This window comes from Cebus imitator, unplaced genomic scaffold (genome assembly GCF_001604975.1).
Source record: "Cebus imitator isolate Cc_AM_T3 unplaced genomic scaffold, Cebus_imitator-1.0 Scaffold79, whole genome shotgun sequence".
In the NCBI taxonomy this organism is placed as follows: domain Eukaryota; kingdom Metazoa; phylum Chordata; class Mammalia; order Primates; family Cebidae; genus Cebus; species Cebus imitator.
In genome coordinates, this window is record NW_016107394.1 from 2,692,794 (window position 1) to 2,718,430 (window position 25,637).

General features: G+C 50.1%; 2 protein-coding genes across 13 annotated transcripts in view; one reads left to right on the top strand and one right to left on the bottom strand.

Annotated features, from left to right (window-relative positions):
- The window catches only part of ATG16L2 (autophagy related 16 like 2), a 29,034-nt gene extending 6,043 nt beyond the window's left edge, over nucleotides 1-22,991 (top strand). For 3 of the 8 annotated variants that reach the window (XM_017533112.2, XM_017533106.2, XM_037740100.1), the window contains exons 4-18: nucleotides 1,234-1,307; nucleotides 1,626-1,877; nucleotides 2,057-2,122; nucleotides 2,425-2,538; nucleotides 3,637-3,699; nucleotides 4,307-4,415; nucleotides 4,870-4,975; nucleotides 5,726-5,796; nucleotides 6,070-6,141; nucleotides 6,256-6,376; nucleotides 6,726-6,831; nucleotides 7,877-8,026; nucleotides 8,247-8,294; nucleotides 8,399-8,500; nucleotides 8,819-9,169. In XM_017533112.2, the coding sequence (XP_017388601.1) occupies nucleotides 1,234-1,307; nucleotides 1,626-1,877; nucleotides 2,057-2,122; nucleotides 2,425-2,538; nucleotides 3,637-3,699; nucleotides 4,307-4,415; nucleotides 4,870-4,975; nucleotides 5,726-5,796; nucleotides 6,070-6,141; nucleotides 6,256-6,376; nucleotides 6,726-6,831; nucleotides 7,877-8,026; nucleotides 8,247-8,294; nucleotides 8,399-8,500; nucleotides 8,819-8,906 (1,542 nt within the window). In that variant the 3' untranslated portion in view covers nucleotides 8,907-9,169. The other 5 variants (XM_017533107.2, XM_017533109.2, XM_037740098.1 and 2 more) reach the window with 5 other exon arrangements.
- FCHSD2 (FCH and double SH3 domains 2) overlaps nucleotides 15,816-25,637 on the bottom strand; it is a 292,296-nt gene continuing 282,474 nt past the window's right edge. For all 5 annotated transcript variants that reach the window (XM_037740096.1, XM_017533100.2, XM_017533103.2 and 2 more), the window contains 6 exons: nucleotides 22,708-22,791; nucleotides 22,410-22,587; nucleotides 21,921-22,141; nucleotides 20,773-20,902; nucleotides 20,205-20,287; nucleotides 15,816-17,921 (listed from right to left, as the gene is read on the bottom strand). In XM_037740096.1, the coding sequence (XP_037596024.1) occupies nucleotides 17,838-17,921; nucleotides 20,205-20,287; nucleotides 20,773-20,902; nucleotides 21,921-22,141; nucleotides 22,410-22,587; nucleotides 22,708-22,791 (780 nt within the window). In that variant the 3' untranslated portion in view covers nucleotides 15,816-17,837. The remainder of the gene's footprint in view (nucleotides 17,922-20,204; nucleotides 20,288-20,772; nucleotides 20,903-21,920; nucleotides 22,142-22,409; nucleotides 22,588-22,707; nucleotides 22,792-25,637) is intronic.

Genomic DNA, 25,637 nt, shown 5'->3' on the forward strand with positions numbered 1-25,637 from the left:
AAAAAAAAAAAAAAAAAAAAAAAAAAAAAAAGGTATACAATAAACTATTGAATAGTGTAATACAACATAAGTGAAAGCAAGTTACAGGTGAAAAAGTGGAGGTGTTTATCAGATTGCTCAGTGGTAAAAAGAATTATGTTATAAATGGGGCCAACTATGAATAAAGGTGCCCCACCCCACATGTGCAGGTTCCCTCTCCGCAGATTCACTCACATAGGGTGTCATGTCAGTGCAGGTGGCAGCACCAACCTTGGTCCTCAGTCTGTCCTCACTAGGCCCACATGAGAACACAGGAAGATTAGAAACAAGAGCCCCCAGGCTTGGTCTGGACCAGAGGCGCCTCTGACCCTCTTGTTCTCTTGCCACCCTGGTCGGAGCTGCCTTGCCTGGGGTTTGTCTCTCCCATCGACCCTGCTTGGCTCTGGGTTGAAGGCACGTCGAGTGAGGCAGGGGTGCAGATGAAATGGCCCTGGGCTGCCAGGCTGCTCCTGTATTGAATCAGGAGCCTGGCTCCCCCAGTTCATGCCTGATCTTAGCGTTGTTTGCCACTGCGCAGGGCTTCTCACTGCTGAGACCTGTGCCTGGGCAGGCCTGGGTTGGACAAAGCCAGGAAGCCAACTGGGAGGAGTGGGGAACAGAACTCACATCGCCTGACCAGTGCTTTGCCTGGAGGCTGATGCAGTTAGGTGGCTTGGGCTCAAATCTCTTAGCACCTGACTTTGGGCAAGACACTTAAACCTCTCTGTCGTTGTCCTAGTCTGTGAAGTGAGTGGCAGTGCCAGCCTCCTGGTGTGGTGAGGAGGGAAGAAGTGTGTAGCGTGCTGGGAGCATCATGGCGCCCGAGCGCCGGATGGGCATTTGCCAGCCGCCGCGCTGGGAGTCCTCGCAGTGATTCTGCATGGCGCTGGGAGCGGAGCGCTGGCTTCCCACTCTTCAGGCAAGGCAGTGGACGGGGTTGCTCTTGCCGGAGAGATTCCTAGTAGGGTAGCAGAGAAACGCAGCGGCACGGTGAGGATTGAGACCCAGGGCTGAATCCAGAGCACGAGGCCCTTCCACTGCTCCACAAACAGCAGCGCATCCCTGTGCAAGGTCCCAAACCTGTGGGGCTCAGCTTTCTTTTCAGGACGGGGGCAGGCAGGGGAGCAGCCGACCGTCCCTTAGCGCCTTTGGCCCGGGAGGGACTGGAGGCCTGGAGAGGCCTCAGCGCCGCGGTGCCCACCTGTCCGCCCCCAGATGGCCTACCAGGTGGTGGAGAAGAGCGCGGCCCTGGGCGTCCTGGAGTCAGAGCTGCAGGAGCGGCGAAACAGGTGAGACCTGGGCGCGGGCGCGGGCGAGAGCGAGAGGACCGCGCCCACCTCAGGGAGGCCCAGGGCCATGTCGAAGGCAGGGGAATGGCACCGGCCAAGAGCTTTCCCCATGTCCTCCCGAACGCCCCCTGAGCTCATTGGTTGCTGTCAGAGAACCGAACGGCAGGGCTCTGAGGGCGAAAGTCTTGGGGGAGACCTGGGTTAGCCACCCGGCTGGCCCCGTGGCAGGGGCAGGTCTGGCTTGGCTCCAAGGCAGGTTCCCACTGGGCAGTGACGGGGGAGTCTAGGGACCCGCCATCAGCTCTCTCCATCCTTCAGGCTGGCGGCCCTGGAGGCCCGCGTGGTGCAGCTGCGAGAGGCGCGGGCGCAGCAGGCCCGGCAGGTGGAGGAGCAGCGGGCGCAGAACGCCGCGCAGCGGGAAGCCTACGGGGCGCTTCGCGTGCAAGCCGGGCTCCAGGAGGCGGCACTGCGCAGGCTCCAGGAGGACGCGCGCGACCTGCTGGAAAGGCTTGTGCAGCGCAAGGCCAGCGCCGCCGCTGAGCGCAACTTGCGCAACGAGCGCCGGGAGCGGTGAGGAAGCGGCCCCGCCCCTTCTGGGGGACGGCCCCGCCCCTGCAGAGAGGAGTCAGGATTCCCAGTTGTCTGGAAGGGAGGAGGGTCGCAGCCGCCTCCTGGGGAAGGGACCGGGTCGCGCCCCGCCTCCGTGCGAGGTGCTGCGCGAGCTCTCAGGACGCTTTTCACTCAACCAGGGCCAAGCAGGCGCGGGTGTCCCAGGAGCTGAAGAAGGCTGCCAAGCGGACCGTGAGCATCAGCGAGTAAGAGTGGGGATGGGCCAGTCCGACCCTTGGGTTCTGCCTCCCATCCCCGCCTGCCAGCGGCGACCCAGGCCGCCGACTGTACTGTGCACAGCCCCGTCCCGCGACCCTCAAGTGGTCGGGACCCGCGGGGCACCTGCAGAAAACCGTGTGGTCTTAGGAGCTTGCATGTGTGCCCACTGCACGTGTGCCTACACAGAACTCTCTTCACTGGGAATTCCTGTTTTCACCGTGTCCTGTGCTGGGGAAAGGAGCTGCTGGCTTGGTCCCTTGGCCTTTCTGAGCTTCATTACCTCTCTCAGGAGCCCGGACGCCCTAGGCGATGTGATGAGGGAGAGAACCAAGACTCTGGCCCTGGCCCCTGAACCAGAGCCCCTGGAGAGTAAGGCTTGTGAGAAGTGGAAGAGGCCCTTCAGGTGAGGACCCAGGTGACAGTCCCAGAGCCTAAGCTGAGCCCCAGCCCAGAGGCTGCCAGGGTCTTTCTGTTGGACCTTGGAGTCAGCGCTTGGGTTGGGAGGGGGTTTGAGAAGAGGTCGCAAAGCTCAGACCTTCCAGGACTAGTCTGACCTCCATTGTCTGGAACCACTTGGGGTCAGTTCTATCTCACCCCAACCCCTACCCTCAACCCTTTTCCTCCTTCCTGGAATCGGAGCTCTGGGAGTGGGATGTCATGCTTGTGAATAGCTATCACCAGGAGGGAACCTGTGGGCAAAGCCTAGAGCCCAGCCATGCCAGGTGTGTGTGTGCAGCCATAGGTGTGCAAGCATGTGCATCTGCAGGGACAGGAGGCACAGGTGTGCCTGAGTGAGCTTGACTGAGTCCATCTGTGTGTGTGAACATATAAGCATGTGTAGATGTGTGCTCACACTGGTGGGACTGGATTGGGCATCAGTCCTTGGGTGCCCCTCTGCAGAGTCTCCCCCATCTTTCTTGATTTGCCTGTCATTGAGGCTGCCCTCTCTGGGCCCCATTCCCCAGCCTAATGCCTCTTCTCAGTCTTTCCTTGCAGGTCCCTGGTATCCAGGCCTTGGGGCAGTGAAGAAACCATGGGGAGGGGCATGAGATGCCAGTTTCCAAAGTCCTTGGCATGCATTCTGGGCCAAGTTATTTGCAGGACACACCCTCTCCTGGGCATTGCTGAGGTCACCCAGCAAGCTTAGGCTTCCCCCACTCCTATCCCCAGCCTGGGGAAATCTTCAGCACCTCTCCTCCCTGTAGGCCCCAGCTCAGCTTCTCAGGAACTTTTGTTGGTGGATATTTGTAGGGTGAGGCAGTTCTCCCCATCATGGTGGAGACCTTGGGAGATTTTCATTACCAAATCCATTGCTGCTGTGACCTTCTTGGGACTGGTCTGGGTCACTCTACTCTTCTGGTCTTAGAGAAGTCAAGTTCTTGTCCCGGACTTGAGAGGTTACGAGCCTGTAGGTCTCCGGCAGTTTGAAGATGACAGACAGCCATTTATTTGAACACACACCAGCCAGTCCCTTAGCACGTCTCTCTCGGTTTTGTCCCAGGTCTGCCTCAGCCACCTCTCTGACGCTGTCCCGCTGTGTGGATGTGGTGAAGGGTCTTCTGGAGTAAGTGTGTGTGTGTGCCTGTGTGTGCACCCCCGTGTGTGTTGGGCTCCCCATCCCAGGCTTGGTCTGTGTCTGTGCCTCAGCCTGTCTGTCCCTGTGGTGCACAGCTGTCTGCCTGTGAGTCTGTTGGGTCCTGGAGCCAGGAGCCAGGTGAATGGCCTCAGCCCCAAGCCCCTGCTCAGCTGTCTTCCAGGTTCTGTCCTCACAAGGTTCTGTCTTCATCCAGGGTCCTCACAGGGGACCAAGAGCTCCAGCCTGAGGCAGGACAGGAACTCCCACTCAATTGGGAAACATGCTCAGAAATGTCAGGGACTCATTCAGAGTCACAGAGCCAAGCAGTGGCAAGACTGGGATTGAAACCTTAGCCCTGAGGTTTCTCTGCACCTACCAACCCTACCCTGCTCCTGCCTCTGTATGCTCCCACCCCTTTCCACGCCAACCCCTGGGGTTGAGGCAGGGTTTGGGAATGCACTGGCTGCTCCTTGGGACTGTGTTCTGCCTCCTGCCCTGTCTGCTTCCCATGGTTGATGCCTCAGGGGAGCTGGAGGTTCCCACCTGAGAAGGCCTTGCTAAATGCCCTCCTGACCCCAACCCACCTTACCCCCAGTTTTAAGAAGAGGAGAGGTCACTCGATTGGGGGAGCCCCTGAGCAACGATACCAGAGCATCCCTCTGTGTGTGGCCGCCCGACTTCCTATCCAGGCTCAGGATGTACTGGTAAGGGAGGAGCTGGGCCACATGGGTGGGGCAGTGGTGATGGAGTACAGCCATGGGGACGGTCCTGACATGGGGGGTGGTCCCAGGAGGCCAGGGAAGCAAGGCTGGGCTCCGCAGCAGGAGCAGGAGGCTGCCTCCCACAGCCTGTGGTGGAAGCCACTCAAGCATGTTATGATGTGAGCTTGGGAGGGAGAGAGAGAAGGCTGGGAGGCCAGGAGGTCAGATGGGGAGTAGGGTAGCATAGCACGGAGGCTGCTGCAGGGATCCAGGCAAAGGCGAGAACACCTGGTAGGACTAGGTTTGAAATTCAAAAGTGTGGACACAGAGACCGGGGATGCAGTATCACATCTGCAGTGGGCTGTGTCTACACAGGTACCCATGAGAGGGGGCCTGTGAGCACTCACAGAGGCATGCGCAGGGAGGGCTGGGGTACCAATCTCCCTTTTCCCCACAGGACGCTCACCTCTCTGAGGTCAATGCTGTTCGTTTTGGCCCCAACAGCAGCCTCCTGGCCACTGGAGGGGCTGACCGCCTGATCCACCTCTGGAATGTTGTTGGAAGTAAGGAGCCCTCCCCTGCAGGCCAACCCTGTGCTTCTCTCCAGACCCCCTCCTCAGCTGACTCCTTGGTGGGCAGAGGTCCTGGATCTCTTTGTTTCCCCATCTAAAACATTCTGTGGGCAGTGACTAGACAATGGCTTGACAAGAGTGAGACTCTGGATTCGCTGCTCTGAAGATGAGTAGAGCCTCCCAGCTCCTAGGGTCCAGATTTGCAGAATAGGGAGGGCTCAGTTCAGATAGTCCCTGTTGGGGGTTGGTGGGGGTCCCCTATCATGAGGTCCTACAGGGACAGGCCCTTGAGGAGCTGGCCCCTGAGTCCCCCAGGTGACCCTCTTCTAGCATCACTTGAACTCTCAGAACTCAGCTAAGAGACAAGCATGAACTGTCTGCCTTGTCCCAAGCTCTGTGCTCCATAGAGGGTTGTGTTCTGGGGAGTCAGCGCCCGCTCCTGGGGGCCTCCTAGAAAAAGGAAGTCTCTGGCTAGCCTGACCCTGGCTTGCTGCATGACCTACAGAAGTCCCTTCTCCCTGGTCCTCTCTAGCCTGGTCTGTGAAATGACTAGCTATCCCCTGGGACCCAGTGCCAGCAGTTAGGGGAGGTGTAGTCTCCAGCCCAGGCTCCCAGACAGACACAGCGATTCTGTCTTCTAACCTGGGGTGGGGAGGGGGAACTTCCCACTATCAGTTCCAATTCCTCCATTTTGTGAGGTTAGGACCTCATTTGAACTGTCTCTTCTTCTGGTCCCCCCAGGTCGCCTGGAGGCCAACCAGACCCTGGAGGGAGCTGGTGGCAGCATCACCAGTGTGGACTTTGACCCCTCGGTGAGGAGCTTTGCCTCAGTGGCATGGGATTGCACCCCCTCCGATCTCCACACTGGGCAGGTGGGGGCTCTGGGCCTTGAGGGCACACCATGGATACCCTAGAATCAGCCCTTGGGCTCTTACACAGATCCTCCTCCCTAGGCCAGAGGCTCCTCTGCCTGCCATGGTGACCTGGGCCATGGGAAGCCCTGGGACAGTCCCTAGCCTCATTCTCTGGCCTGAAGGATGTTGCCTCCGGCTTAGCACCTCTCACTTCCTCTCCTATTTCTCCAGGGCTACCAGGTTTTAGCAGCAACTTACAACCAGGCTGCCCAGCTCTGGAAGGTGGGGGAGGCACAGTCCAAGGTGAGGCCTGACTGGGGAGGGTGCCTTGGGGGTCAGGGGTCATACCTTAGCACTAGAGGGCCTGTTATGGGGTCTTGGCCACACTCTTGATATGCATCTGGGGCTGGAGTACAGGAGACACTGTCTGGACACAAGGATAAGGTGACAGCTGCCAAATTCAAGCTAACTAGGCACCAGGCAGTGACTGGGAGCCGTGACCGGACAGTGAAGGAGTGGGACCTCGGCCGCGCCTACTGTGAGCCCCAGCCCCTTCCCCCTCCCCTTCCCATCGGCCAGAAGCCCCAGGCCAGGGCACAAAGGACCTCACCTGCTCTCTGGGAGTGGCTCTGAGATTCATAGGCATTTGGGGATAAAACCTCTCAAGGCCCTTCTCTATCTCCCAATGGTGTTTTCTGTGCGGTTTCTTGGTGACCTTAGGCTGTGGGTAGGAAAAAGATGTGGGTGAGCCCTGGGGTGGGAAGCAGAAGACCTGGGTTCTAGTTTTGGGAGGACACTGTTCTGGGCCTCAGCTTCTCCATCTGTCCTGTGGGCTGGCTCCTGACAACCTTCCTCTGAGGCCCTGGGGTCTGCTGCTTGGTTTCCAGGCTCCAGGACCATCAATGTCCTTTCCTACTGTAACGACGTGGTGTGTGGGGACCATATCATCATTAGTGGCCACAATGACCAGAAGATCCGGTTCTGGGACAGCAGGTGACAGGTGCAGGCTGGGGGAGGACTGGGGGAGGCCTGGGGACAGGGCTCCCAAGTTCTTGTTCCCTTCTCTGGTCATGGCAGGAATCTTGGTGGCACTATGGGCAGGCAAGGCTGTGGGGCTGGCACTGCCAGCTGGTGCCTCTCAGCTGGGCTCAGCTGCCCCAGGAGGCTGTGCCACTGTCTTCATGACTCTTGGTCCAATGCTGGACTCCGCCTGGATCTTGCAACGAAGATGGAGATGCACCTTTTTCCATTTAGTTACCACTTTCATATCATCAAGAGGAAAAAAATTCTTTTAGTTGTTTTTTAAACCAAAGACCCTAACTTTGGGCTTGAATTGTTTGCAAAAGCAGATAGAGGCCGGGTGCAGTGGCTCATGCCTGTAATCCCAGCACTTTGGGAGGCCGAGGCTCGTGGATCACCTGAGGTCAGGTGTTCAAGACCAGCCTGGCCAACATGGTGAAACCGCGTCTCTACTAAAAATAGTAGCCAGGCGTGGTGGCACATGCCTGTAATCCCAGCTACTTGTGAGGCTGAGGCAGGAGAATCACTTGAACCCAGGAGGCAGAGGTTACAATATAGTGACCCAAGATTGCACCACTGCACTCCAGCTTGGGCAACAGAGCGAGGCTCTGTCTCAGAAAAAAAATAAAAATAAAAATAAAAAGCAATGCTAGAGCCAATGCTAGGCCTGCCTCAAGCCTTTACGCACGGATCTGCAGCTATTATTGTTTGCAACTCTTCTTTCTCTCTCGTATTTTTTTTAAAGACAGACTTCATTGCTCAGAAGAGATGGTGCTTATTTTAGTGACCCAAGGGTTTCAAGGGCTCCAGCTTTCAAAGTCTAAGTTCCTCAATGGAGGCAGCTGGCTGCAGTGAGGAGAAGGAAAATGAGTCCCTGGCAGCCTCTACCCCAGTGATCCGAGGCCCTGGGGTTTCTCTGGACATGGTTAGCTGGGAAGGCTGCTGCGCCTGGCCCCTTCCTGTCAGGAATGGCCTGGCTAGACTGTTCCTCATCCCTGTCTCTGTCCTTGTTCTTCAGGGGGCCCCACTGCACCCAGGTCATCCCTGTGCAGGGCCGGGTCACCTCCTTGAGCCTCAGCCATGACCAGCTACACCTGCTCAGCTGTTCCCGAGACGACACACTCAAGGTCATCGACCTGCGTGTCAGCAACATCCGCCAGGTGTTCAGGTACCAGCCTTGTGCTTGCTGACCCTGTGGCCTTTGCTTGGACAGCTGAGCCTCTCTTCTCCTCTAATAGGCCCTCTTGGGCCCCTCCCTGGGGGTCCATCTAGACCAGGTCCTACTGAGGTACCAAATCCTTTGTGAGAGAGGAAGCTCTGGAAACCCCCTGCAGAGGCCAGAGACCAGTGGTTACCTCTATTCTGACCCCAGCCCTGTCTGTCCTCAGGGCTGATGGCTTCAAGTGTGGCTCTGACTGGACCAAAGCTGTGTTCAGGTATGTTTGGGAGAGCATATGCCTATGCCCAAGTGTACCCTGCTGGACCGTGTGTGTGCCCTCCCCTCTGACCCTCTTTTTTTGCTCTGCTGTGGCCACTATAGCCCGGACAGAAGCTATGCACTGGCAGGCTCCTGCGATGGGGCCCTTTACATCTGGGATGTGGACACTGGGAAACTGGAGAGCAGACTTCAGGGACCCCATTGGTGAGCATGGCCTCCACCCGGCCACCTGCCTGGCCCCAGTCCTGCCAGGCCGATTCCAGGTTCTGACATACTCGGGACCTGGGAGTCCCCAGCCCTTGTCCCTCCACCTTCCAGCCGACCAGAGCCCTTTGCAGTTCACAAGGTACTTTCCACATGCACTGGGTCTGTCCTCTCCATAGCCCTGTGAGCTCACTTTACAGATCTGGAAAAAGGCTCAAGAGAGGGCCTCAAACTGCTCATGTCCAGCAGTAGGGGCACAGCCAGGTTGCAGGTGCAGTTCCTGAAGCCCCCCTGAAGCCTGCCCCTCCCTTTCCCCAGCACTGCTGTCAACGCCGTGGCCTGGTGCTACTCCGGGAGCCACGTGGTGAGCGTGGACCAGGGCAGGAAGATTGTGCTCTGGCACTAGGGCCACGACTTCCCTGCCTGAGCTGGAGCTCTTGCCTGAAGCCTGAAGCTTCCCTCGGCACACAGGGTTCCTGAGCCAGTGGGGCTGGGGTTGGGACTGGGGATGGCCTTGGGATTTAATGGGGAAGAAGGCCTGGCAGGACCTAGCCTGTTTGTTTAAAAATGAAGTATGCATTGGGGTATTACGGTAGTTTTTCTTTGTATTTTTATCTCTATCTATCTCCTCACTTTTTCTCCCAAAGTAGAAAAAATTTTATAGCTAAACTGCATCTGCCTGCCTCTTTGCAGCATTCATGGTACAAAGACCTTTGGGCTAGTGGACTCTGGAAGATCCAGGCTTGGCCCCCTTCCTCTTTCCATAAAGAGCTGGGGCAGCTAGCCCAGCCTCTGCCTGGGGAGACATGTGCTGCTGAAGTCTAACCACGGAAACAGTAGGAAGAAAGGCCCAGAGGCGGCAAAGAGCCATGGATGTGACTCTTGGTTCGGCCTGGTCCTGAAGCCAAAGCAACATGTTGGGCCCACCTGCTTCAGGGACTCAGGATAGATCGAAGCTGAAGAGGGGCTTTGAGAGCTCTGAGGAGGGAGCAGGGAGGCAGCCCAGAGGGGTCCTGGGGGGAAGATCCTAAAAACCCAGGTACTAGTATCCAAGTCCTTGGTACACAGGGCTTCCCTTACACTGGATCTCCGTTATTCCTCCAGAGATAGAGTCCAGGGTGGGGCAGAGCAGGGTCTCTGTGTGTCTGTGCCTCGGGGAGGGCATCTGTGGGCCAGACCTGGGCCTGGGGCTTTGCTTACAAGGCAGAGCCCACACGCAGAGTTGGGGCAAACCAACTTTCTTCACCAACCTAGGGCTGGCCACAGGCCTGTGGAGACAGTGTTGGTTAAATAGCAACACCTATACTCCGCTGACTCCCTACTCACTACTCCTGGCCCAGCTGCCTCCTGGCCATCATCTCCCATGCAAGTGACCTGTTCCTCCTGCACCCTATCCCTGGGACCTTGTGCTACTAGATCTAGCACCCCTCCATCCCTCCTGCCACTGTGGGCCACCTTCTAGACCTGCAGCCTTCCCAACCAACCCTTTCCTTTACTATGGCCAGAGCGACTTTTTGTTGCTTTTGAGACACAAAAAAGCTCACTGCAGCCTCAAACTCCTGCAGCCCCAAACCCCTGGGTTTAAGCAGTCCTCCCACCTGATCCTCCCAAAGGGCTGGGGTTACAGGTGCACACCACCATGCTAGGCTCAAGAGTGACTTTCTAGGGTGTCGCGATCACAAGTCCAATCCTTTGGAGTTCCCCTGCTGCCTTCAGAGACCACCCCCAACCCCAACATGAAACTTGGAGCCCTTTGGATGCGACTCTGCTGGCTTCTCAGCTGCATCTTCATTTCCTTGCTATTCACTCATTCATTACTCATTTAGAGATGAGGTCTCACCATGTTGCCTAGGCTGGTCTCACTCCTGTGCTCAAGTAATCCTCCTGCCTTAGCTTCCTGAGTAGCTGGGCCTACAGGTGCTTGCCACCATGCCTATTTCCTTGCTATTGTGAGTGCATCTCAGACATGCTTTTCTGTCTTCCCAGAATGTTCTCCTTCCCTCTCAGCCCCAAATTCAAATTTTTCTTTCAGGATCCCCCTTCCCTCGCCTGCCAGGCTGGGTAAAGGCCGCCTTTGTCCCTGAGCTCCTTTTGTGTCTGCTTCCCTCCATTTTAAGACAAGAAACTCTTGGGAGAGGCCAGGATGGGAACAGATACCCTGGGATCAGGCCTGGCACAGAGAACGCCTCAGGGAATGTTTATTAAGTGGTTAAATTCTGTTATTCAGGCCAGATGCAGTGGCTGTTGCCTGTAATCACAGCACTTTGGGAGGCTGAGGAGGATGAATCACCTGAAGTCAGGAGTTCGAGACCAGCCTGACCAACGCAGTGAAACCCTGTCTCTACTAAAAATACAAAATTAGCTGGCCATGGTGGTGCATGCCTGTAATCTCAGCTACTTGGGAGGCTGAGGCAGGAGAACTGCTAAAACCTGGGAGGAGGAGGTTGCAGTGAGCCGAGAATGTGTCATTGCACTCCAGGCTAGGCAACAAGACAGAAACTTCATAACAACAAAATTCTCATATTCAAGGACTCAGCCAATCTAACAGTCTAAGAAGTCTTGGGTTCCAACATTATTTGACACTAGGACTTCTACCCTGCCCCAGCCCTCATGTTCTGGCTCCCAGCAGCCACCAGGGGTCACCAGCTGCCTAGTCTACTGTGGCCATTCCCATCTCCAGGGACATGCGGCTGGGGAGACAGACACTCCGGCAGCCACTGTGACTAAGCCCTTAGGAGGTGCCAGGCCCCACCCTGCACCCTTTCTGCAGTGTAATTTGTTTCTCGCAATCACATTGCCATGCAGATACCATGTTTTCCAGGTGAGAAAACAGCTCAGAGAGGCCACGCAGCTGGACCGTGGCTGCATTACACACACTCTTGGCAGGGCTGCCTGGCATGTCCCCTTCCTGCCACCTCGGGGGGTTGAGGTGTGATGTAGCCTGTGTCTAACCTGACTCCCCTGCTGCATCTTCACCTTTTTCTGTTCTGGGTCCTGACCCAGATGGTTGGTGTCCTTTGAAGCAAGGGACATGCAGGGACACAGGACTGAAGGAACTTGAATCCTGGGAGGCACTTACCAGCTGTGCCATTGTGTTTCTCCCCCATTTCACAGGGTTGTAGTGGAGACTGTGCTTAGAGAGCCCAGAGGAAGTGCTCAGGAAATAGTCTTACTGATCTCTGGGACAGTGACCTCTTGGCTCCCGCAAAACCTTCCCTTCTACTTTATAGGCGCCAATCTTACCACACACGCTGCCTCCGTGGGGGTGGAGTTGCCCCTCTCAGGGAACACATATTCACCTTAATTTGCTTGGCGGTCCGCCTCCCAGTAGGAGGGGGTGCTTCCTGGAAGAACAAGTCTGGAAGGCCACACAGGCCAAGGAGTTCCTGGGAATGAGGTAGGCAGAAGGAAGAGGAGCTCACAAACTGAGCAGAGGAGTTCAGAGGGATATGTCAGTAGGAAGGCTGTTCCTCCCTCCAGCATCTTCAGTCCCATCCAGGAGAGGGGTGAAAATAGACGCTGACAGCCCCTCCAGGCTCTCAGCAGTCAGTGCCCAGGTTTTCAGGACTCTGGTTGGGATGCCTGCCTGAATAGTGCCTAGCTCAAATCTGGAATGGCCTGTACCCATGGGTATAAAAACTGAGGCCCAGAGATAGGGCAACTCCCTTGGGTCACACAGCAGAGCTGGGATAAGAACCCAGGCCTCTGATTCCCGCTTTTCTAAAAACTGGATTCAGGTTCTAAAGAGGGGCTGGCCGGACCTTGTGAAGGCCTAGTCCTAGGTTCTCCAGCTCTGTCTTCCTGGGAGATCTTGGGCAGGTCACAGTGACTTCCAGGCTCTCCCACCTGTGAAACTTCCTGCCCCAAGCCTCCCTAAAGGTGACATGGCTCTTCTGCCCAGCTGGTCTGTAGGCATGAGGACCATAGCCTCTGCCTGCCCTGCCCAATCTCAGGCCTTAGTGAGCCTGAGATCCCAGTGAGGGAGAAATGACAGATGCCCCTATCCTGTGCTCCTGCTACCCCTCGGTCATCTCTCAGTCCCTGACTTCAGTCTGCTATTCCCGAGTCTCTCCCACCAGATGCAAGCCCCTTAGTGACAAGGGACAGGGCTCCAGAGACCCGAACATGACCTGGGGCAGCAAATTTGCTGAACTCAATAGAGGGGATCTCCAGAGAGATCTGACACCATCAGATGTGGACCCATTTGTGAGATTCAGACATACCCATGCTTGGATATAGGCCCTTCCACTGGAGGCACATCCACTCATCACAAATATTTTCAGTTTATCTGTACATTACCCTGTTCCATCCTCTTGGATCTTAGAAGTTTGTACTGTCTGCTTGTTCCCACTTTACAGATGAGGAAAGCAGGGTCCAGAAGGTGAGGGGATGAGCCTAAGGTCACAGCTAATCCGAGGTGGCATGGGGACTGGAATAAATCTTGGCTGTGTTTTCTCTGTCTCTCACAGGAGCAAGTGGTGAAGAGTGAGTTCTGTGTGCAGTGTAGAAGGGCTGTGTGCCCTGTCCCTGAGTTCTTTTCTGTTATGTTTCAACATAAAACAATCCAGGAAAAGGCCAGGCACAGTGGTTCATGCCTGTAATCCCAGCACTTTGGGAGGCTAAGGCAGGTAGATCACCTGAGGTCAGGAGTTTGAAACCAGCCTGGCTAAAATGGAGAAACCTGTTTCTACTAAAAATACAAAAAAATGAGCTGAGTGTGGTGGCGCATGCCTGTAATCCCAGCTACCTGGGAGGCTGAGGCAGGAGAATTGCTTAAACCCAGGAGGTGGAGGTTGCAGTGAGTCAAGATTGCACCATTGCACTCCAGCCTGGGCAACAAGAGGAAAGCTTCATCTCAAAAATAAATAAATAAATAAATAAATAAATAAATAAATAAATAAATAAATAAATAAAACAACCATTCCAGGAAAATATTCCCAGACCAGAGCTCTCAGAAACAGACATGGCAAAAGTGTGTTTTTTGGCCTCTGGGACCAAGGGAAAATAGTCCAGGAACAAGATGCTCTTTGGCATTCATTTGGTTCTTGGCAGATCAAGCAGTAACAAAGCAAACACGGGAAGAGACTAGGAGTATACTTAAAAGTTGTAGAATTTGGGGATAAATTATAATCCCCCCCTTCTAAAAGTTCTGTAATTTAGTTATATTTCTGTCATGAAAAACAACTTCACAATGAACAAAATAAATGTGAAGATTCAGAGCAGCTGGATTTCTTCCTAAGGCCACTGAGAGAGGGCTGGGCAGTCATTGGCCACAAAACCAAAAGCTGCCGCTGTGCTCTTCAGGCAGTGAGTGGATTGCGAAGTCTGGGATGCAGTTACAACCTAGAGGATAAGGGTTTGTTTTGTCCCAACTCCCAGTCGGAGAGCCCAGTGGCTTGTTTTCTTTTCAATTTCTTGCCATCCAAAGAAGTCTGTGTATTAGTAAGTCTGGTTTCAAATATTGTGACCTTTTTTGTGTGATGTCTCTGTAGAAACTTAACTGATCCAGGGCATGAAGGTTGGATAAGCCCTTGGAGATCACCTCATTCCATTCCCTTTTTTTTTTTTTTGAGATGGAGTCTCACTCTGTTACCCAGGCTGGAGTGCAGTGGCACGATCTTGGCTCACCGCAACCTCTGCCTCCTGGGTTCAAGCAATTCTCCTGCCTCAGCCTCCTGAGTAGCTAGGATTACAGGTACCTGCCACCATGCCCAGCTAATTTTTATATTTTTAGTATAGATGGGGTTTCACCATGTTGGCTAGGCTGGTCTCGAACTGCTGACCTCAGGTGATCTGCCAGCCTTGGCCTGGGATTACAGGCATGAGCTACTGTGCCTAGCCATCATTCCATTCCTTTTAAAGTTGGAGATGTGGCAGCTCAGAGGGAAAGGTCTTCCGTCAAGCAGGGTCAGGGCTAAGGTCAGTTGATGTCCTCCCACTGGGTCTCTGGCTTGTGGATGTAGCTAGGGTGATGGGTCAGAGAGGAAGGGGATCTAGGTGGTGTGCTGAGAACCTGTGGCCTGATTGTATCATCCATTAAGTCAGTTCCTCTGATGAAGGAGACCAAAATTTAGCTATGATGCTGGGGTAAGGCAGTTAGCTCAGCTCTGCCCTTGGTCACTGATGGCACCTTCAGTACTGAAAGCAGCTTTCACTGGTAGGGAAGGCAGAAGACGGAAATGACGTTTCATATATCCTGACAGCCCTTCCCAGAGTTTTGGTAGAGCACTTCACACACATTCTTTCCCTTGGGCCTTATGACAACCTTGTGCATTACTGTGGGCCTGGAAGATTATCAAGGACCCTAGTTCTGAAGGGAAGGACACTGAGAAGAAGCAGGAGAGGTGGTGGTGAAAAGAATTTGTGGTGACCAGCCTGTGCCACACACTTTATATGGCCTTCCTGGAGCCAGGCTTTTTCTCAGGTTCCAGATGAGGACACAGGCTCAGTCCCCATGGCTGTCAATTGGTGGAGCCATGATTTAACCCAGACCTCCTGGATCCCAAGTCCATCTGCTGTTGGGAGTGCAAATGGGTACAGTTCTTATAGGAGACCAATTTGGCAAAATCTAACAACATTAAATACACACATACCCTTTTCTCTCAAATTCCACACTTAGGAATCTATCCAACATTTATACCGGAACATTTTTACATAAACAAGCAATATGTATAAGTCTTATACCCAGGAAAATGTCTGGAAAAATGCTTACTCCATGTCCCCAGCTTCTGTGGGGCCCTTCCCCAAACAGGCTGTGTCCTGGTTCTCAGTGTGGCTGGCTGGAAGCCAGAGGGACTCAGCCTTTAACTCAGAATGCTCCATCCACGCCTAGGACAGATAAAATTTCCTTTCACATGATTCATTACTCCTTAGGGTGGAGGTTTAGGAAAGGGGCGAGGCATCCAAACTGCCCACTTCCTGAAAGTCAGTGGTCACATCCGGCATGGGGACTTCAGTGACCTTCCTCTCACTCCTCCAGCAACTGAATCAGAGCTCCCTGCTCAGCTGCCTCTATGCTGTCTGCCCCTCCTTTCTAGCATGTGTCCCACAGTACTGTCCCTCACATATTTATTTTTCTTCTCATGGGAAAAGCAAAGACCATAACCTATTTATTGCCATCTCTAGTACTCAAGATACTACACCTAGCATATGGGTGGCTTCAGGGATTTATTTGTCTCATGGATGGATTAATTTAGTTTCTCCTCTCTATGTCTTTAACTAGTTTAAAGCAGGGCCCAGGAATATCTTTATAAGAAGCATGGGCTTTCTGGAAAAGTCTATTTACCCAAATCTTTCTATATTAAAACTTAGAAAACATAATTCAATTTTTTTTATTATTCAACATTTTATACATAATAAATACAAATTTTTTACAGCCACTGTAAAGAAAGCACATCTGCACAGAGGCTCCCTCCGAGCCCTGACCTGTGCACTGTGGTGCTGGATTCCGTGTCCTGGATGGAGGGGTTATTTTTGAAAAAGGAGGCATATTTTCACAACTTTGTTTTTTAAAATAAAATTAGCAGCTCTTCCAAAAAATATTTAAAATATAACAAAAGATTTCAAATAACCATCTGAGGCTGTGGAAAACCCAAATTCAAGGACAATTTGGCTAGCTAAAGAGAGAATACAAGACTGGGTGGTAAGAACTGCTCTATTTAGTAGGCATTTGAAGATTTTTAATATGTTAGCAAACTTTAAAATCTTAAAAACCACCCTTTTTTAAACTTAAGAATAAGTTTGATAAACACAAAAGACCTCAAATAGATCAACAGGTTAAGAAATGTAAAAAAAAAAAACAACAACAAAAGAAACCCAAATCATGGAGAAGATTCATCAATGGGTATTGTCACTGAAGTGATCAAAGAACTAAAAATTTCTTCAGCTATGACCTTACTTTTGGTCAAAAATCCCATGGGGACATTTGGCAAGCATTTCAAGTTTTTTAAGATTCTTAGGAGGGATGGAGTTTTCTAAGCATAATACAATTTTTGGATTAAATTCTGCAAATTTGACTCCTTAATCAAGGGGGAAAAAAACCCACAACTGGCAAACATCCCTTAGTCCCCAGGTATCACGCTCCCTACCTTCCACAGGAGCAGAGAGCGGAGAGCCAGTACCCAACTTGGGCATCTGCTGCTGCAGGCTTGCTGGCCTGCAGAAGGCTACTCCTGGCTTTCCCTGTGACACACAGAAGACACTTGTCTTTTCCTGGTCAATCTGTAGTTGTGCAGAGTGTACAATCCTTCAGTCCTTTCTCACAGGAAGCTGATTTCCTCCACAGTCCCCCAGGTTCTTCCTTCCAAGGAAATGTGAGGGTAGTGGGACCTGGATGCTGCATTTTCCACCGTAGCAGTTGGTCTGGACCAGCCACAGCCTGGCTGTCTGGGCTGGTCTGCTGGCTTGGGAATAGAATAATGCCAGGGGCCTCCCCAGTAGAGAAGCTCAACAATGCAGGTATGTATCCTCAACTTATCTAGACATTCAGATTCTAAGGATACTGGTAAGAAGACTATATGCTGTAAAAATTAAGATGAAAAATACCCAAATACAAAAGAACATTATATTGGCTAATTTCAGATCTGGAAGCTCCATTTCTGCTTTAGCTGTAGCCTCTTTTCTATTAGTCTTTGTGATGGACAAGATGTGGCTACTAGTTTAGCCCCTTCATATTAGCTCCGCTAATTCTAAATGAATGGCATAGATATTAATATGAAGGACACTGTTATTTTAAGTCTGTTAGTTGTGGAAGAGATGTGCGTTAATGCAATTGGTGCTAAATTCAGGGCAGTCCAATTTTCCCAATAAGGTTTTACTTTCTCAGTCTGGGGACTAACCTTGGGGAGGAGCCAGCCTCTCCTGAAATCCCTCCTTCTGTTTCCTTGTGTAGCCAACATGATCTGATTAATTCTCAATCAGATGAGCAAAAGCCACTTGAAGAAAGATGAAAATCTTTGCCACATTCTTGTGGCCACAGTAATATACTGTACGAGTGCACATGATCAGTAATTTTGGGACTGTGCCCTGGAATGAGGCCTGGTCTTGAGTTTCATATAAAAACGGACCACTGTTAGGCACGAGGGATGCCCCCCTCTCTTCTGGGGTCCGCTAGGATTTGTGCTATGGTAGGAGAGATGACATAGAAAATGACAACATAAAAAAGGCACGAAATATTCAAAATGTGGGAGGAGTCTACCAGGCCACCCAGTCACACATAATCCTCCTTGTTTTTGCTCTGTTCAAGAGTCATCATCATGCAAAGGTGCCTAAAAAACAAGACTGGCCAAACTCTAAGCCTGGCCTTGATTGTAGCAGTAATGGATGGGCAAGCCCATCATCACACCAGTGTGATTTCCACATCTTCAATCTTCTCTGCTGGCCTTCGGTGATTCTGTGTAGGTGGAGGGGGAGCTGCCCGGACCTGAGCAGGAAACAATTATGTAGACTGTCAATCAGTTCCTGACTCAGTATCTGAAGCATTCCCAAAACCTAATCACTTACCTAAGGACATGGGCAGCCTAGGGGTCTCAAAAATGCTGTAAGCACATGCTTTACTCTTCACTGTTTCCTACACTGAGAAGCAGTTGTTCTTAATGAAATGTCAAGCCCACAAATCAGCTTCTTGCCTAAGCTAAAAACCTCATGGGCACAAGAGTCCCATGACTAAGATTCTAGCACATCGTCCAAACCAAAGGTCTGGTTGGAAGCAAGGGAGAGTAACACTTAGAGAAATAAAACATTTTAGCATGTCTTGGGAGAAGAGTTACAAAAGACAAGGGTTAAGTTGTAAAGGGCCTTATTAAACCATGTTTAAAAATCTGTGCTTTAAGAAGAAAAAAAAAAACCTAAAAGAAAATCTGTGCTTTATTCTGTAGGCAAAAGAGGAGTTTTTGGTGGATTTTAAGCAATATCAGATCTGTGAAAAGATGACTCAGGTAACAACTGGAGAAAAGATCAGAGGCAAGCAAGAGTTCAAGTAAGAAGCCAACTTAGGAGACTTTTGTAGTCCTCTGAATGAGAGTTGACAATAGCCCAAACTAGGGTACTGGCAGTAGGTAAGTAGAGAAGTGGAAAGATTTGTGAGCTGTCTGCAAGGTATACCTGGTAGGATTTCGGGATGACTGTGGGAGGCAGGGCCAGGAGGTATTAAGAATGATGCCAGAACACCAGTAGGATGGGGAGTTCCATTTACTAAGATTGGCAATATGGGAGTAGAAAATGTCTGGGAAGGAACATAACTCATTCTTGCTGAGTTTTGGGGTTCTGGGACATATAAACTAAGACATCCACAAATCTGAAGCTCAGAGAAGAGATTGGATTGGCAGTTATAAATCAGATTTGCTGATATATAAATGGTTAACGTAGCTGTGGAAGTAGATGAGGTCACTTGGCAAGAGTGCTTTGAATAACTTCAAGAGAAGTGGCCCAGGGACAGAACCACGAGAAGAATCAGCAGAGATGGGTGGAAGCCAGGCTGCAAACCACAGAAAGGTAGTACCAGAGAGGAAGAAAGCAAATGAGGCAAGTGTGGAAAGGCACATCAGTCCACTGCTCTCCATTCCCACTCTTACCTACCAGTCTACGCTGCTACCACCTCTTTCTTGGATGCTGCTCCAGCCTCCTAATCGCTCCCTATGTCCTTTCTCCCACCTCAATCCACTTAGCTGCCATAGTGATGCTTTAAAAATACGCCAGCCACAACACCGGGCTTACCACCTTACAATGGCTTCCGATCTCATTTGGGATAAAGACTCAAGTCCTTAACAAGGCATTCAATACACATCTGCTGAATGAATGAAGCCAAAGGAAGCCAGTGGTAAAGGAATGGTATAAAAAGCTAATAGGTCAAGGAAAATAAATTGCAAAGTATCCAAATGGATTACCAATGTGAAAGTTATGACCTTGGAGTGCAGTGATGGGTGGAATGCAGATGGCAGCAGAGTGAAGGGTGAGTAGAGGTGACTTTGCAAGAATATATTCACCCTGAGAATAGACATTCTTTGAGGCCATGAAGTTAGCTTATTATTTCATCTCAATATTCGTCAAAGAGGCAAACAGAGGCCTGGAAAATTAAATGCTTACTAAAAAAAAAGTGTTTCACAATTAGCCCGCTTTAATGCTCTAAAGCTTGTTCTGATCTAAATACACTTTCTTTTTTTTTTTTGAGACGGAGTTTCGCTCTTGTTACCCAGGCTGGAGTGCAATGGCGCGATCTTGGCTCACCGCAACCTCCGCCTCCTGGGTTCAGGCAATTCTTCTGCCTCAGCCTCCTCAATAGCTGGGATTACAGGCACGTGCCACCATGCCCAGCTAATTTTTTGTAGTTTTTTAGTAGAGACGGGGTTTCACCATGTTGACCAGGATGGTCTCGATCTCTTGACCTCGTGATCCACCCGCCTCGGCCTCCCAAAGTGCTGGGATTACAGGCTTGAGCCACCGCGCCCGGCCTCTAAATACACTTTCATAGTCATCATCTTGCAATCTCACCATGGCTCAATGAAAAAAATTCCGGTGTAGATTAAATGTTCCAAGATGAGTTGATTTCTATGGCCTTCCTTTTCAATAGCTCTTTTTACCTTCCCAAACCCAGTTCATCCTTGTTTGGCAGTCAGTACACACATGTAGACAACGAGGAAACATTAATTCCTTACTTTCAATTTGGAAGAACTATGCAATCTATAATCCTGTGAGATAGGAGACTTACAGGTCGTAGTTTGCCATATGAGGTCTCAGGAGTGTGCCTTGATGCCTGTGAGAATCCTGGTGACTCAGCATGAAGGCTGTTTTCTAAGGGAGAAAACCAAAGAAGCTCATTTTACTTGAGCTGTTGAGCAATAAAAATGCTAATGCAAGGCCTGTATGGTAGCTCAAGCCTGCAATCCCAGCACTTTGGGATACTGAGGTGGGAGGATCACTTGAGGCCAAGTGTTTAATGGTGCAGTGAGCTATGACCCCCCCCCACTGCACTCCAGCCTAGGTGACAGAATAATACCCTGTCTCCACAAAAAATACGAAAATTAGCTGTGTCTGGTGGTGCATGCCTGTATTCCTAGCTACTTGGAAGGCTGAGGCGGGAGGATCACTTGAGCCCAGGAATTAGGTTGCTGTGAGCTGTGATCATGCCACTGAACACCAGCTTGGGTGACAGAGTGAGACCCTGTCTCCAAAAGGAAAAAAGAAAAAAAATGAATGCAGTTTTGTTTGTCCTTCAGGCAAATATGTAGATTTCTGAAGTGAAAATGCATTTAGACCCATGCCCAGGAAACCCTTACCGTTTGCTGAAGGAGACCGGGGAAAGTACAGGGAGCTCCTCTTATCTGGGCTGGGGTACGGGCTGCTGGGAGGCTGGTCGTACAATGGCAGTGGAGGCAGGGAGGCGTGTGGCTTGGGGGAAGGAGAGATCTGCAGCAAAGGGAAGAGAGGTTACCGGGTGCTCAAGCCCAGGAAGGAGAGCCTGGCTGCTTCTCTGACTGCTCTGTACATATCCCTTTTCTCTGAAGCAAAGCTGACTACTGAAAGTTGTCAACCTCATTAGAAGCAAATGAGCATTATTAACCACCCCAAGCCCTAATTCTGCATTGCATTTCACTTTTTCCTCTTACAAATCTCATCACATTACTGATTTTAGTTTATCTTTAACAGTTATCAAATGAAGTCACTCTCTAGGGTTCTACTGAAAATGCACCAAATTAGTCAATTCAGTAAATTTAGCAAAGAACAACAACAAAAGGGGCAAGTTGGATTTTTTTGGGTGAAGATAAAATACCTAGCACAAAACAGGTTTTATGCATGTTAGGCTAAGGGGTCACAATCACCATGGAAACAAGATCAGCAAACACGATCCTTCTTCCTCTACCTATCTGGCATGCAGTGATAGATGTCTGAGGGGGAAAAACTAAACTCTGACTGAATTAGGGGTTTCCTTTAAAGGCTGTTTCCCTGTGATAAACTAAGTCTAGCCACTTGAGTGGGGAATGGGGGCTCTAGCAGGCTCATTAATTCTCTGAAATAGATTGGCAGGACCTGGGCTAGGCAGGGAGGCTCTGACAGTGAGGAAGAGAGAGAGCCAGCTAAGAGTTTTACTACATAAATTAACCACAGAGCAATGCCTTCCCTCTTCAGTTTGTTTCTTTCTCTCCACCAGAATGATCTTTGGTATGTCACATATAATTTGGCATTTTGGTTAACCAACTCAAGGATGAGAATGTGGGAAGATGGAGGTGTGGGAGGATGGCCATATTCCACAAGGGACTGACTGACAAGTCTCTGGTTTCACAAATGCAGTTTTGCAGACACTGGCAACCAAGGATCGGTGAGGGTAAGGCAGAGACTGCAGCCCACTTTTGTGTGAGTCCATAGACTGCTTGGGAGCAATTTTCTTTATACATCTTTAAATTCAACTGTTTCTCCTCTCATGTACCTGAATCTCTCTCATCCATGGAGTGTCACCATTTTCTGAGGCTGAAAGTTCTTCCACTAGCACCGATGGAAAAACTCCAATCCGCCCATTGAATTCCCCTTCCCAGAAGCCATCGTCATCTTGGTTTTCTTTGTTCAAGATACGGATTATTGCTCCCTCAGGAAAAGATAACTCATCATCTGTCTGGCCCTCGTAATCATAAAGTGCTTTCACAAAACAGACTAGGGAGCAAGAGAAAGACAAATCTGGTAAGATAATTGACAGCTGGTTGCTTCTGCAACCACCCCTATGCTCACATGACAACTAAAAGAGCATCGTACAGAATAGGATTAAAGTTGTAATATTTTTACTCACTGATGATCAACTTTAGGGTTCTACTATACAGGACGAATGTGACTAAATAAAGGGAAGCATATTATAGGACAGGAGCAAAGTTGTGCTTTTAGGTCAAATGTGACCAAATAAAGAGTGCCTTGTTTCAGTCTTTACCACTGGCATCTCCGTTGAGGCTGCCTGAAACGAGTTCTGCTTCTGTGGAATTGCTGGACGTGTGTGACCGACTGTCCAAAGTGGCCAGGGACTGCAGCATGCTCAGGAGGCTGTTCGAGGTGGGAAACTGTAGGTACTTTTCTGGCACATAACCCACTTGGCCAACTTTATTTCGAGCCTGGGTAAAAGACATGTGACAAAACAAGTTTACACACACAATTCAGGCAGGGCACAACAAAGACCAAAACAAACTCCTAAAAATGTCACAAGAAGGGGCGATATGAGCAAAGGAATATACCTTTACCCAGTCTTCCATATCTCCATCTTCAATCACTTCTAACACCTCATGTTCCTCAATGGTCAACTCATCTGGTTGAGAAGCCTGCAATGTAGGATGGTCATGGACAAAATTAAAAAGGTTAGATAAGGAGCAGATGTGAGCTGATCATGACAAAAACTGGGGATCAAAATATTGAAATGATTTTGAAAAACATGTTGAACATAAAAATTTAAATGCTGTAAAACTATCATAATGAAGTGGAGTTTTACTTTAAAAAACTAAACAAAACCATAATAAAAACTGAAGGAAATGAATCCTCAAGAGGCAATGAGTTTCAATGAACAGAACATGTGAGCCTAGGTAACATAGCAGGATCCCATCTCTACCAATAAATAAATAAATAAAATTAGTCAGGCATAGTGGAACATGCCTGTAGCCCCAGCTACTACTCGGGAAGCTGAGGTAGGAGGATCGCTTGAGCCTGGGAGGTTGAGGCTGCTGTGAGCCGTGAGCATGCCACTGCACTCCAGCCTGGGCAACAGAGCGATACCCTGTCTCTGAACAAACAAACAAAAAAGAGCACTTCCTGGAAGCAGAGGATCCGGGTTCCAACCCCAGCTTCTGTATCAAGCTATTCAACTTGATGCATCCATTCCTTTAAAATGACAATCCTGCCATTCTCTGGATGACGTAAGAGTCAATGTGGGACGAAAAAGCATAGAACTGTGATGATTTGGGAAGCAAAGGCAAAGGAGAAGGCACTGAATCGGAACTGCTACCAGAGGGCTGCCATGGACAAGCATGCAGTGAAAATGCAAAGAACTATGTACATGAATTTGATGATGGTGGGTGCAGTGCCTAGGATTGATCTGGAATCACTGTAAAGCAGTGGCCAAAAGAAGAAAATTGTAGGAAAGGAAATGATTGAGATCAGTCATGGTTTGGATTTTTTGTGCTCCAACTTAACTGTGGAACCTGGGCTGATCCACTTGCGTTCTACTGCACAAGCTGCTAACTGTAATGGTTTCATTATCCCTGACAGCAGCAGTCCACCAGCATCAGCCACCCACATGTTGCCCTTGAGATGCCAAATCTGCGAGAAAACTCTCTGAAGCTCCACAGAGGGGCTGGGAAGGCCATGTGTCTTTGCTTCCTAAGAGCCTTCCCTGTCATGTGTGATAGGTAGGGGCTGCTGGCTTCTGGCTCTCTAGAAAACACTATTAAAAGCTTTCACCCAAGACCCAAGATCAGTTAAAACCATCACCTAAGACCATAAAGCTTTTCAAATCTCACAATCTCAAAGTGTAAAATTAACTCCAAGTTACATAAATAAAATAAGGCAAAAAAGGGGTCATTTTCAAGATTCATTTCCCATTTTATGAACATTAAAACATTTCATCAAAACCAAGATTCTGGATGTTGTCATTAGCTCCCTGAGACAGAAAAATAATATTGAGGATGGCTAACCAGTCACAGAATACACCAAGGCCAGATTTTAAATTACTTCTTATCTCAAAATATGAGGGAAAAAACCCACTCATTTACTCTTGATAGCTTTTCCAGTGGAATTGCTACACTACTCTGAAACCATACTGTGCCTTGAATATGGCAGCAATAGGCACTTTTGTAATAAAAATGTTTTCCACGGCAAGACCTAAAATGTATCAACACATCCAGACATTAATGTGTGTGACAGCAAACCAGGGGAGCTAATACACTTTTAAATATACTGATGCCCTTATAAAAAGCTATGGAGAGGCTGCATGAGGTGGCTCAGGCATATAATCCAAGCATTTGGGAGGGTGAGGTGGGTGGATCACTTGAGACCAGGAGTTCGAGACCAGCCTGGGCAACATGGAGAAACCCTGTCTCTATGAAAAATGCAAAAAATTATGTGGGTGTGGTGGTGTGTGCCTGTAATCCCAGCTTCTAGGCTGAGGCTGAGGTGGGAGGATCACTTGAACGGGAGGCAGAGGTTGGAATGAACCAAGATCCTGCCACTGTACTCCAGCTTGAGCAACGGAGTGAGACCCTGTCAAAAAAAAAAAAAAAAAAAGGCATGGAGGTCCATGTGTGTTTTTTAACACTGCAATGCTAGTTGTCCAATGTAAGCAGACATTAGCTTGATCATCCCATCCTAACGCAGTGATAACCAATTCTTTCACCTTACAAGGTCAAGTCTGTTGCATGGCAATCAAGACCCTGCAGAGTTTGGTCTCTGTGGGCCTCTTGATGCTTTGGCCCCTGCACACACTCCTGTTCTCTGCGCATACCATGTTCTGCCTTGCCTCTGTGCTTTTATCAGGTGTTCGGTCCAGCAGGCTCCATTCCCTCTTTCCTATCTGATGAATGGACTTAGATTACTGTGGGTTTAAGTCCAGCTTCAGTATGTTTTTATGGGCAAGTGACCTAAGATGTTTTTGAACATCAGTTTTCTTTTTTCCTACTAGAATATAAGCTCTATGAGGGCAGAGATTTTTGTCTCTTTTGATCAATGCTATATCCCAGAGCCTAGAAAAGCCCACAGCACTGATACATGGGAGGTGCTCAAGCACTATGTGTTTAATGAATGGGGTGTTTGATAATATCTTCCTCATAGGGTTATCGAAGAGATTACAAATAAATAAATAAATAAATAAATAATAGTAGTTAACGATTAATTTTGATTTGAGACCGAGTGTATGTTTTCCCAGACTACCCATGATGAGTAAGTTGTTCCTCCTTTTGTTCTTAAAAGGCTCTGAGCCGGGCGCGGTGGCTCACGCCTGTAATCCCAGCACTTTGGGAGGCCGAGGCGGGTGGATCACGAAGTCAAGAGATCGAGACCATCCTGGTCAACATAGTGAAACCCCGTCTCTACTAAAAATACAAAAAATCAGCTGGGCATGGTGGTGCATGCCTGTAATCCCAGCTACTCAGGAGGCTGAGGCAGGAGAATTGCCTGAACC